Below are 13,273 nucleotides of genomic sequence, written 5' to 3'. Positions count from 1 at the left end.
AATTCTTTTTCTCTGTTGATATGATTAGTGACGCTTCTCTACTTTTTTTTTATTTCCTAGATTTTCCAAGATTGCCTCGATTTGCGAGTCATCCCATTAGATTGAAAGTTGGCAAATGTAAAACCATTTCTCAAGAAAGGAAGGACAGAGAGAACAGGGAGTCATCAGTTATGGGAAACTGCTACAGTCTGTTCTTCTCCTTGAGCTCTTTACCTGAAGGCAGGTTTAAGCTAATCGTCTCCACCACCTGTATGGCAAAGAGGCATGTCCTGAATCCACACCAACAAGAAAAGGGATCAAATCTTATGCTGTTTGCACCAATGTAACCAACATCGGCTTTTAAGCTAACTGAACAAATCCAGTTTCCCAAAGTGTCTGAGTGCTGTGGCAACATACACTTTTACATGCATGTCATAGCCGAAAAGAATGGAGAGTGATGGTGGAGCCAATTTATTTTCATCACATAGCTGGCCAGAACCTTTCCTGCAGAGGTTCAGGATAAGGGGTTAATCATATAGGATTGAGATATTAAGAAAATACTTCACTCAAAGGGCTGTGAATCTTTGGAATTGTCTACTTTACAGGTTGTGAACACTCGATTGTTGAACATCTTTAAGATGGAGTCAGACAGGTTTTGGTTCCTCAGGGAATCAAGGGAAATGGGAAGCTAATGGGGTTGTGCAATTGAAGCCCAAGGTCCCTCATGATGAACTGCGAGGCAGGCTCGATGGGCGGTCCAGTCTACTCCTATTTGTTGTGATCTATTTCTTAGGCGTTGCATTGTCAATTTTCAGAAGGGTCTGGGTAGACAGTAGCACTGAAAGAGCATTTGGCACAAAATGAACTAGCTTGCTATCTCATTAATTAGGTGGGCGTTTGAAGGGAAAGCAGAACTGGGGAAAGATGGCAGCTACATAGTGTATGCACTTGAGAAGATGTCTCAGTGAGACTTGGGTTCAAATTGAGTCTGTATATTGCCAGAAAGGAATGCATTGAGGATGTATTAAAGCAGTCAAATAGAAATCATGCTGCAAGCAGTAAACTTCATTGTGTCAAGAGCATAAACAGACATCAAAATTTACAGATTAAGGACAGTGGACCTGACATAAAAACAGAAAATGGTGAAAATTCAGAACAGTTCTGTCAACATCTGAGAAAATAATTTCGGCTAATATTACAGGACGGTGGGTCGAGATTGCGGTACCTGATGCACAGAGAAATATCTTTCTCTTTCAGATGAAGACTGACAAGAATCTTTGTAAATTTGTACAATGCTTTCTCCCATATCATCAGTAAATTAGTTACCCCTTGCACTATACAGTTATCCTCTTTTCCTGTTATCGCTTCACACATTTAACTAATAGAATGGTGAGCTAGTCCAGCTTTCCTTATTATTGACCACATTGACGTGTACTGGAAGAAACCAGATACACTTAAGTTTATCCAAGATAACACTGTGTGGAGCTGGATGAACACAGCAGGCCAAGCAGCATCTCAGGAACACAAAAGCTGACGTTTTGGGCCTAGACCCTTCATCAGAGAGGGGGATGGGGTGAGGGTTCTGGAATAAATAGGGAGAGAGGGGGAGGTGGACCGAAGATGGAGAGAAAAGAAGATAGGTGGAGAGGAGAGTATAGGTGGGGAGGTAGGGAGGGGATAGGTCAGTCCAGGGAAGAAGGACAGGTCAAGGAGGTGGGATGAGGTTAGTAGGTAGGAGATGGAGGTGTGGCTTGGGGTGAGAGGAAGAATAGGTTAGGGAGGAAGAGACAGGCTGGGCTGGTTTTGGGATGCAGTGGGGGGAGGGGACGAGCTGGGCTGGTTGAATGATGCAGTGGGGGGAGGGGACGAGCTGGGCTGGTTGTGTGATGCAGCGGAGCAGGGGACGAACTGGGCTGGTTTTGGGATGCGGTGGGGGAGGGGGAGATTTTGAAGCTTGTGAAGTCCACATTGATACCATTGAACTGCAGGGTTCCCAAGCGGAATATGAGTTGCTCTTCCTGCAACCTTCGGGTGGCATTATTGTGGCACTGCAGGAGGCCCATGATGGACATGTTGTCTAAAGAATGGGAGGAGGGAGTTAAAATGGTTCGCGACTGGGAGGCTCAGTTGTTTGTTGCAGTGTTCTGAAAAGCAGTCCCCAAGCCTCCGCTTGATTTCCCCAATGGAGAGGAATCCACACCAGGTACAGTGGATACAATATACCACATTGGCAGATGTGCAGGTGAACATCTGCTTCATATGGAAGGTCATCTTGGGGCCTGGGATGGGGGTGAGGGAGGAGGTGTGGGGGCAAGTGTAGCACTTCCTGCGGTTGCAGGGGAAGGTGCCGGGTGTGGTGGGGTTGGAGGGCAGTGTGGAGCAGACAAGGGAGTCACGGAGACAGTGGTCTCTCCAGAAGGCAGACACTTAAGTTTATCCTTGGGTGCATTCAGTACTTTCGATAATTGTGATGCCTATGCGAGAAGAAGCAAAAAAGTGCCACGTTTGTCACGATTAAGCAGCAAACGCAGAAGGTTAAAGAAGGAGTCTCATTAGTTTAATTCAAAAAAATTTGGAAAAGAATTATTATTTAATTTTAGAATCCTATATTTCTTTGTGTGGGATATTTTGTCAAATGAGGAATGCTGATACTTTTATTTGGCAATTGGACATTGAAGAGTTTTCCAGTCGTTACATGTGTGAGGTAATTTACATCATGCATGGGCATTCAAATACAAATGCGTACTTGAATCTTGCATAGCCTCAATAAATTATTCTTCAAATATAAAGGTACCCTCATCCTGTTGAACTCAGTAACTCCTTGAAGGAAAATTATCCATGTTGAACCACTTAGCATCTGAAACTCTTTCCACCATTTGATCGTTAATCATCGCCTGAGGCAGAACTTTCAGAAAACACTGAAAATTGGAGTCTGCCTTTTTAAAACATAAGGAGAAGAACATGCTTTGATTCATCATTCTTGGAACTGAGTTTTAATAAGGTTAGTGTTGGAGAGACTCACATTTCCGAAGTGACTGCCAGACTACTCGGACCCCTTGGCATCAGGGTAGCCCACAAACCCACCAACACACTAAAACAGCAGCTAATGAACTTAAAAGACCCTATACAGACAACAAATAAAACGAACGTCATCTACAAAATACCTTGCAAGAACTGTGACAAACACTACATTGGACAAACTGGCAGAAAGCTGGCCACCAGGATACATGAACATCAACTAGCCACAAAACGACATGACCCACTATCACTCGTATCCTTACATACAGATAAGGAAGGACACCACTTTGATTGGGACAACACATCCATCCTAGGACAAGCCAAGCAGAGACATGCACGAGAATTCCTAGAAGCACGGCATTCCAACCGGAACTCCATCAACAAACACATTGACTTGGAGCCAATCTACCATCCCCTGAGAAAAAGAACAGGAGATGACATCACCAACCCAAGGAAACCTAACCAGATAAATAGAAAGCGGGACATAACACCAGCGCTTCGTCGGAGGCTCACTGATGATGTTACCTAGAATGGTGACGAAACGTCTGAAAACTAACCTTCCAGCTCAGCGAGCAAACTCACATCCAGACTCACTCTTTAGGGCAGCAGGAAAAGGTGTGAGATATGTGAAAAGCCAATGCAGCAAAACCCTGGGAGATATAATTCCCCTTGCTGCTCTAAATGAGCATGCATGCCCATTGTGATTTACCATATTCTGCTGGCATAGCCGGTAAAACTGTTGGAACTTCTGTGACATGAGGAGCTGGGCACTGCCTACTGCGCTGCGAATCTTCTCAAGTACTGAAACACAAGACAGAGTGCATTAAATTTTGAATACAATCATTGCACCAAGGCACAGAGTTGTTTATTATAAATAAACAGTGATATTCAGATCACTTCCTGAGCAGGTATAAATTTCCTCATGAAGGGAGTCAAACCAATCTGTTCCCAGGACTCTGCCAATGCCACTCTTAAGCTGCTCTCAAAGGCAAATTGCCTAGTTTCAGAGATATAAACAGAAGGGCATTGAGTCATATGCACACTCTGCCAGCTGACGAGCCCTACAAAATGCCAGGAAATTGAAAGAGGGAGCAAAATTAAGTCGAAAGACAAAAAGACTTAAGGGGGCAAAGTGCGTCAGTATTTGAGCACAATAATCAAATCTGTGATTTGAAAGATAAACATTTCTTTTTCATGAGACATTAACAGTGCCCATTCAATTTCTTTTATGCAATGTCTTGTTGCAGTGTGGACGGCATGTTTTGAAAGGGTTGTGGAAGCAGTTCAAAAAGTAATTTTCATCAGGAAATAATTTCTTAGCTTGCAAAGGAAAAGATTACAGGGCAAGAGTGGAAAAGAAGAACTAATTGGATATATCTTGCAGAGAGCCAGCTTTGGTGTCGGATGCTGAATGCCCACCTTCTGTGTTTTATAATGAGGATGTGGACTGAATCAGAGTGTTAGGCTGACCACATTCATTTACATTTTTGGATCATTCTTTAAAAAAATACTTGATTAATGATTTTTTCTACAGTTGCACAAACTTACACTATTTTACTGTACAGTCACCAGAATGGAAAATGAAACTGTGGAAATTCCCTGTTACCTCAGCAAGTTCAACTACCTACACACTAAGTAAGGTCCTAGTTTGGATCTTCAAGCTGAGCAGAGTTAGCAGGTGTCATGCAGGGTTACAGCTGGGCTTACTTCTCACTCTCCGGAGAGTCAAAAATCATTGTCTTTGACTGTAAACAGAAGTAAACCCCTGTTCCTTATTTGTAATGCATATTCATATATGCATGGGATTTTGGTGCAATTCCTTTGCAAGTCTGATAAATGTTACTTCAGGTCTCGCATTTCCAGCTTTGGTAATGTTGTAAGTGGGGCAATGGGGAGGCAAAATTCAAGGGTGATATAGTTTCCAAACATGAAATTACAGTGATAGGGGACTCTGGGCAGAGGCTGGGCACACACAGCCAAACTGCCTATCAACGTCTGGTGTAAAATCTAACACATGAGCAGTAACCACTGGGTAAGGTTATAGCAATGTGCAACTTCAGAAAAGGGAGAGGAGAAAATGGCGTGGGAGACTTTCTAGCTGATTCATATTTCCTTAGTAACCTTGCTTCAGTTTAATATTATTCATTCACAGAATGGGGGCTTCACTGGCGGGGTCAACGTTTATTTTTCATCCCTAAAAGCTCCATGGGTGGCTAAGAGTTATCCACATTGTCGTGAGTCTGAAATCATGTGTCAGCCAGACCAGGGAAGGACAGCAGCTGTCTTTCTTCAAGGGCATTTGTAAATGAGATGGGTGCTTTCTTTCCTCACAATCAGCAATTGTTTCATCTTCATCATTAGATTCTCAATTCCAGAGTTTTATTGAATTCACATTTCACCATCTGCCGTGGTACTATTCGAATCCTGGTCCCCAGAACATTATCCGTGTCTCTGGATTAATAGTCTAGCAATAGTACCATTGTGCCATCGCCTCCCAAAGTTTGGCTCTGATCAAACACATTCATGGAAAAATTATAAAATATTCTGAGGAAGACAGACTGATAATGAAAGATTATTGGGGATATGCAGGAATTGACAGTTGAGGATAAGGGAAGGTCAGCCATGATCTACTTGAATGGCAGAGCAAGTTCAATGGGCTGAGCAGCCTACCCCTGTTCCTTATTTGCAGTGCATATTCATATATGCATGGGATTTTGGTGCAATTCCTTTGCAAGTCTGATAAATGTTACTTCAGGTCTTGTGTTTCCAGCTTTGGTAATGTTGTAAGTGGGGCAATGGGGAGACAAAATTCAAGGATGATATAGTTTCCAAACATGAAATTACAGTGATATGGGACTCTGGCCAGGAGCTTGGGGCAAGTTTACAGTGAATTCAAAACATTGGAAGTTGAGAAAGTAAGTAAAGAGAAATACATGAAAGTGAGTGACAATTATAGCAAGGAAAAATAAGTTGTCGTTTCCCAATAAAAGACTTGATTAGCTCAGTTGTCAGATGGCTAGAAAATGCTAATGGCAACATTTTGACTGTCACTCTATCTGAGGAAGATTTCCTTGTCTTCCTCCTCTTTGTGGAAGTCAATGATATAAAGTGCTAAGAAAGCAGCTCAATATGAAGCATTTGGAGACAATGAGCCTAGGATGTGCCTTTGGGCACAGCATCTTTCCATGGAATGGATTGACGAACCAGCTTACCCTCTTCAGGTAGGTCATTCTCCTCAGCTTCTCTCTCCATCTGCTGACACCATCCTTCTAATCGTTCCACTTCTGCCTGCAGTAACTTGATAAACCAGTCACCATCTCTGTGGCATGGAGACATTCTGCCAGGATCCGGGAGGCTGTGAACACTGGCCTCTCCCCAGTGGTCCTGGCGCTGGGCATCTGCACTATCATAGCGCATTCGGTAATCCTCCTTGTACGCCCATTGTCCTTGTGTGTGAACAGTTCTGAATGAAGTGTACTCATTGGATTGTTCCGGCTCTGAGGAATGCCGCTCAAATGACTGGCCAAACTGAAAGCCCTTGTCCTCTGTGTTCACACACAGACCAGGAATGCCCTCCAATTCAAGGTCCGCCTGAACACTTGTTGTCACACTGTTTGAACGCTTAAACCTGGCATGCCTAAGGGAACAAAATATAAATAATTAATATGCAAAACACAAGACCCGCTTGGTATTTTGCCCACTCCTATTTTCCACCCTCCTCTCCTGAAAGTGATGCTTGAAACAACAGCATAGGTTTGAATGCTGAAGCCCTCTCTCCAACCACACTCCCCCACCCACAATCCCATTTCCACAACAACACTACCACCTTGCCTGCCTGAGGTCAAATGATAACTTCATGTACAAGTCTGGACTATGGAAAGTAGGATTGTCAAGCCTGATCATCTTCTCACATGTACACTTTATGCCAGGTAGATAAGGAATGGAATCCATATATTGCCTTATCTACTTATTTAGTCTAGAGGAGCTAAGAAAAATCCATACTGCACAGTGTGTTGATCCGTTAATTCAGCACAGACAAACGTCAGCTAAGACCTTCATCAGTATAGTACTATGCCAGGTAGTGGTTTTTGGGACCAAGCCATTTTGATTTGCTAGTAATTAAGGAAATAATCACAATAAAAAGAAACATATGGGGTTTCAATTTGTCAAGCATTTCAGTACAATTCCAATGGCCTGTAGAAGCAAAATACATTTCAAAAAGGGAATGAGATTTAGGGGGCCTAGAAACATTGAAACTGGAATAGGCCATGCACATCCACAGCCCATAGAGTCTGGTCCACCATTCTATATTATGGCTGATCATCTACCTTAATGGCACTTTCCCACATTATCTCCACATCCAGTGATATCACAATTCTTTTCATTTCTGACTTGAACCTGCTCAATGAATAAGCTTTCGCTGCCCTTGCAGTAGAAATTTTTAAAGATTCACCAGTCCCTGAAAGAAGAAATTCTTCCTCACTTGAGCCTTAAATGGCCAAACCTTATCTTGGAACTATTCTCTGAAGTTCTAGATTTACCAGACTCTTACCTAAAACCACTCTGCCCTGTCCTGTAGCAATTCTGTATTTTCAATGACATTGCCTCTCATTCTATGAAACGTTATAGATTAATCTGGTGAACCTCTGTCAGACTCCCTCTAAAACACATATATCCCTCATTAGATAAGGAGACCAAAACCGTACAGAATGCATTGGGTCAGATGTCACCCATGTTTTATATAATTGCACCAAAGCATCCTCACTCCTGCACTCAAATCTTTTTGTGATGAAGGCTAATATGCCAGTTGCCTTCCTATTTGCTTGTTGCATTTGCACTGTCACCTCGTGATGGATAAACAAGGATGCCTGTGTTCCTTTGAACAGCAGCAAACTTCAACTTCCTATCATTTAAGAAATACTCTACCCCTCCATTTAGTTTACCAAAATAAATAACTTCACACTTATTCACAATAAATTCTAACTGCCATGTTCTAATGTATTCACTGAGACCATTCAGGTTCTCTTGCTGGGAGCTGACATGTTATGTTGGAGTAGGAAGTTGACCATTCTAACCAGCTGGGCTCTGCACTCCAATTCCACAGACAGGTGTAGCTTGCAAAATGCACTGGGATCACAACTCAGTGTAAAAAGACACAAATCCCGGGAAAAGACACCCGGAGGTCAGTGTACATTTCAGAAGGTGCAACAGTACGCGGGTCATGTTTTCCAAAGCCCACTCAAAAATCTGGGCCATTCAGTTACAAAGAAAGCAGCTTTTACTTTCATTTCCATTGCATTCTCCCCATATAAATCAAATGATGTTGGTGCAGAGGGGAGGATGCTCAAAAGAATAAGTGGAGGGAATTAAAGAATAGTCAAAAAGAAAGCACACAAACAAATGTGATGATAAAGATCAAAATATCAAGACAGTTGTGCAGCAGAAGACAATTCATCAGACTGGAATTTCGTCACTGGTAGCTAAAGGAACAGATCTTTTAAAACATATTGATGACATATGGGAATTGTTGATGAAATTAGCTCGTAGTTTCAATTCCTTTATTGAGTTTGTGATGGTTAGTTACCTTGAAATGTTACCAAAATTGTTGCTCTGTATAACGGCTCTGTAGAACTGTCTAGCTCACCAGGCCACTTCACAGAGCAGGTGAATGTCAATAACATTATTGTGGGGCTGGAAATTCATATACTGGCCAGATCAGTTTTTCTTACCTCCCTACAGTCATTAATCAACCAAATGCTTACAACAATGCAATACGCTTTTGTTCACTTGACTGTTATCAACCATTATATTCCCTAATTTCATGCAAAACGAGCTCAAACTCTCAATCTGTCACAAAGACCTCAATTCACATTCCATGATTGTAGAATAGAATCCCTACAGTGTGGAAACAGGCCATTCAGCCCAACAAATCCACACAGCCCCTCCAAACAGCATCCCAGCCAGACCCATTCCCCTGCCCCTACCCCTGCATTTCCCATGTCTCGCTCACTTGACCTAAACATCCTTGGACACTATGGGCAATTTAACATGATCAATACACCTACCCTACACATTTTTGGACTGTGGGAGGAAACCAGAGCACCCAAAGGAAACCCATGCAGACATGGGAAGTATGTGCAAACTCCACACAGACAGTCCCCCGAGGGTAAAATTGAACCCAGGTCCCTGGCGCTGTGAGGCAGCAGTGCTAACCACTGAGTCACTGTCCCACCCCCTAATATCACAGTCAGACAGTGTAACCTAACACTGAACTAAGAAACAGGAAGGTATCAGAAAAAGTGCAAAATAAAATGACAAGACATTGCTTTACAGGGAAGGTCATTTGTGCCTGTGTTGTCAATTTGAAACAACATTCCATTTGTTCAAATTCCCTGCTATTTCCTCATAAGTTTTTAGTCTTCTCTTTCAATATTTGTAGGCTCATTATTAAAATCTACTAGAATTTTGCTTCCAATACATGCTTAAGGCCTTGTATCTCCAACAATCCCTTTATTCTTGGACTATGCTCCCTCGTCCAAGATTCTCCCATGGGGAAAAACATCCTCTCAGTAATACACTGTTAAGCCCAATAAAAATACTACATGTTTCAATGAGATCGCCTCTCATTCTTCTAAACTCCACTGTGCAGAATCCCAATCTGTTTAGCCTTTGCTCACAAGACAATCCCTCCGTATCAGGGGTTATCCGAGCGAACCTTCTCTGAATTGCTTCTGATGAAATGATATCTTTCCTTAAATAAGAGGACCAAAACTGTTCACAATATTCCATATGTGGTCTCACCTGCACCTTTGACAGTTGCAGTAAGACTTCACTACCTTTACACTCCAACCCCCTTGAAATAAAGACCCAACATTCGATTGGTCTTCCTGATGACCTGCTGCGCCTGTGTGCTAGCCTTTCGTGTTTCATTTGCAAGTATTTTCAATTCCCTTTGTGTTACAGTTTCTACAGATTTAATTTAAATAATATTCTTTAGTTCATCCTTCCAAAATGAACAGCTTCATTTTTTCCCACATCATACTACATTTGACAACTTTTTGCCCATTTATTTTAACTCTCTCTGTAGACTGTGTCCCTCTTGCAACCTGCCTTTCTACTTATTTTTATGTTGTCTGCAAATGTGGCCACAGCACTTTCACTTCCTTCCTCCAAGAGTATAATATATATTGGGACAGCTGCAGTCCCAACACTGATGCCTGTGGAACTCTATTGGTCATGGGTTACCAACCTGATAAAGAGTCCACTATCTATGCTCGCTATTTCCTATCCATTAGCCAATTTTCTTTCCATGCCAATATATTACTACTAATACCATGGACTTTTATCTGATGACAACTTTTTGTGAGGTACATTGTCAAACATCTTCTGGAACACCAATATAACACATCTACTGGTTCCCCTCAATCTGTTCCAGTTGAGACGTCATCAAAAAAATCTATTCAATTAGTCAGACATGATTTCCCTTTCATGAATATTTGCTGACTCTGCTCCATTAGATTATGACTTTCAAAATGTCTGCTATTATTTCCTTAATAATTAATTCCAGTACTTTTCCAACAACAGATGTAAGGCTAATTGGCCTGTAGTTATCTGGGTTTTTCCTCCCTCTCTTTTTGAATAGGGTGTCAAATTGGCAGTCTTCCAATCCTCTGGTATTTCTCCAGAATCGAAGGATTTTTGGAAGATTAATGGTAATGCATTATTATTTCTCACTACCTCTTTTACGATCCTAGGATGCAAGCCATAAGGGCTGGGGCTAGGAGTCACCTACAATTATTGCTTTATGATTTTTACATGCTCCTTATTTTTCCTACACAGTGGCGGCTGGTTAGAGTCTGTACACCTTATCTCCTATCAATGTTTTCTTTTCCTTGCTATTTTTCACCTCTGGTCAAATGGACTTTACAACTGTCATCGTTTCACCTTGTATTAATAGTGCTACCCCACCACCTTTTCCATCCCTCCCATCTCTCCAAATAGTGAAATATTCCTGAATGTTAAGTTCCCAGTTTTGATCTCCTTGTAACCATGTTTCATCATGGCTATGAGGTCATATTCATTTTCCTCCAATTGTATCGTCAATTCATCTACCTTGTTATGAATGCTTCTTCCATTAAGATACAAAGCTTTTAAATTTCTTCTATGATCAAATCTTGCGACACTTTTAAGGCTCCTTCATACAATATGACATTCATACGTATATTCTGTCCCTTCCTTTTATTTTCTGGTAACAATCAGCTCCATCACTAACACAGAACAAAGAACAAAGAAAATTACAACACAGGAACAGACCCTTTGGCCCTCCAAGCCTGTGCCAATCCAGATCCTTGAACTAAGCCAGTCGCCTATTTTCCAAGGATCCGTATCCCTCTGCTCCCTGCCCATCCATGTACTTGTCCAGATAACCTTCAATCCTACCTTCTCTCCTACCTTTGATTTGCTAATTTTCTTTGTAACTGAAGCCCACTGCCATCTACAGATTAAAAATGCAATTCTTGAGGACTCTAGTCCCAGCATAATTCAGGTGGAGCCTGTCCCATCAGAACAGATCCATATTGCCTCAGTTCTGTTGCCAATGTCGCATGAATTTGAACCCATTTCTCTGATACCCATCTTTCACCCTATGCCATTTTGCTTGTGGCTCAGGTAGTAATCTGGAGATTCGTATCTTTTTGGTGTTGGTTTTTATTTTAACAATCATATTCCCTCAGCAGAAGCTCTTTCCACTTTCTACCTTGTATTGTTGGGACCTATGTGGACAACAACAACTGGATCTTTCCCCTCCCACTCGCAAGTTCTTCTTTAGCCCAGATGAGATATCCTGAACCTGGGCACCCAACAGGCAACACAGCTTTTAGGACTCTTGATTCTGGCCGCAGAAAGCAGCGATTATTCTCCTGATTATACTACCCCTGATTACAATTACATTTCTCTTTCCTCCCACCTCTTGAATGGCTCCCTGCACCCTGGTGTTCTGGTCAGTTTGCTCATCCTCCCTACAGCCCACACTTCCATCCATACAGGGAGCAATAATCTCAAACCTGTGAGGCAAGCTCGAGGACTGAGGCTCCTTCAGCAGTACTTCCTGCATCCCTCTACCTGCCTCGCTGGTAGTCATACCCTCCTGTCCCTGACCACTGACTAAATGTGAGATTGTTAATCTCAACAGTATGACTGCCTCCTGAAACACAGCATCCAGGTAACTCTGCATCTCCCTTATGTGTTGCAGTGTTCAAATATTTTAGTGCTTAATCTGTAAAATATTTCTCCTTTTTATGTTTAATCTCATGTGAGCTAGGCCTCACTTTGGATGTGATCTCTCCCACATGATCGTGCAAAGCTTACTAAATGTTTCCACAGTGAATCACTTACAAACAGGTACACGTGGAATCTTGGGTTACCAAATACCAGAGCAAATGTTTCACGGTCTTTGTTGGATTAATTGGATTGTTGTTATGATAGGCTCGTGGATCTAAATGTAATTGGTTTACCATCTTGCATGATGCACGCTCCTCGCTCTTTATGCAAAGCATTGACTTCCAATATTGTCTTCTTCCTTGGGTTGTAGCACTGAGACTGCAGTCATCTGCTGACAATACTCATTTGAGAATCCCGAACATTATGTTGATGGCCCTTCTGCCATACATAAGATACATGTTTCTTTCAGAATGTTCTCAATGATGTTTATTATAGGTTCAGAATGTCTGGTGTCAAGAAGTCAAAGGATCCAAGGCACTCTTTGTCTGATGGGTTTCTCACAACTTTGACTTTTCTTGGGTTGGAAAGCTGCCGGAATAGATCTTGACTCACAGACAAACTAAAATGTCTGCAAGTAATCCACCAAAAATCATTCCCTGAGATTCCCCGATAAGTGACATGATTAACATCCATGCTGGGCCATGAGACTGATTGAAGAGCAAGACGCTGGGGTAGAACCAAGGGATTGACTAAGCGGGCAAAATGGACTATGAGAGTAAACTTGCAAAGTGGACTATAGAAACTTCCATAAAGTTTGAGATGAATGTGCAGATTTTAACCATGTGAATCGGGGGAATCACAGTGGCAGAGAGTGTGACTTGGCTGGCAGAGAGGAAACAGAGAGTAGGAATAGACGGGCCATTTTGGAGTGGAAAGCAGTACTAGTGGGGATCAGTATGTGTGCACAAGTCATTCTTAACATATATCATCATATTGGACAAACTGGCAGGAAGCTAGCCACCAGGATACATGAACATCAACTAGCCACAAAACGACA

At 42.1% G+C, this 13,273-nt stretch overlaps 1 protein-coding gene across 6 annotated transcripts in view; it reads right to left on the bottom strand.

Moving 5' to 3' along the window:
* dlgap3 (discs, large (Drosophila) homolog-associated protein 3) overlaps positions 1 to 13,273 on the bottom strand; it is a 690,985-nt gene that overhangs the window by 22,411 nt on the left and 655,301 nt on the right. For all 6 annotated transcript variants that reach the window (XM_048558167.2, XM_048558163.2, XM_048558164.2 and 3 more), the window contains 2 exons: positions 6,210 to 6,634; positions 3,707 to 3,798 (listed from right to left, as the gene is read on the bottom strand). In XM_048558167.2, the coding sequence (XP_048414124.1) occupies positions 3,707 to 3,798; positions 6,210 to 6,634 (517 nt within the window). The remainder of the gene's footprint in view (positions 1 to 3,706; positions 3,799 to 6,209; positions 6,635 to 13,273) is intronic.

Source organism: Stegostoma tigrinum, chromosome 24 (assembly GCF_030684315.1).
Source record: "Stegostoma tigrinum isolate sSteTig4 chromosome 24, sSteTig4.hap1, whole genome shotgun sequence".
NCBI lineage: Eukaryota > Metazoa > Chordata > Chondrichthyes > Orectolobiformes > Stegostomatidae > Stegostoma > Stegostoma tigrinum.
Note: the sequence above shows the minus strand (reverse complement) of the source record. Positions and strands in the feature narration are given on the sequence as shown.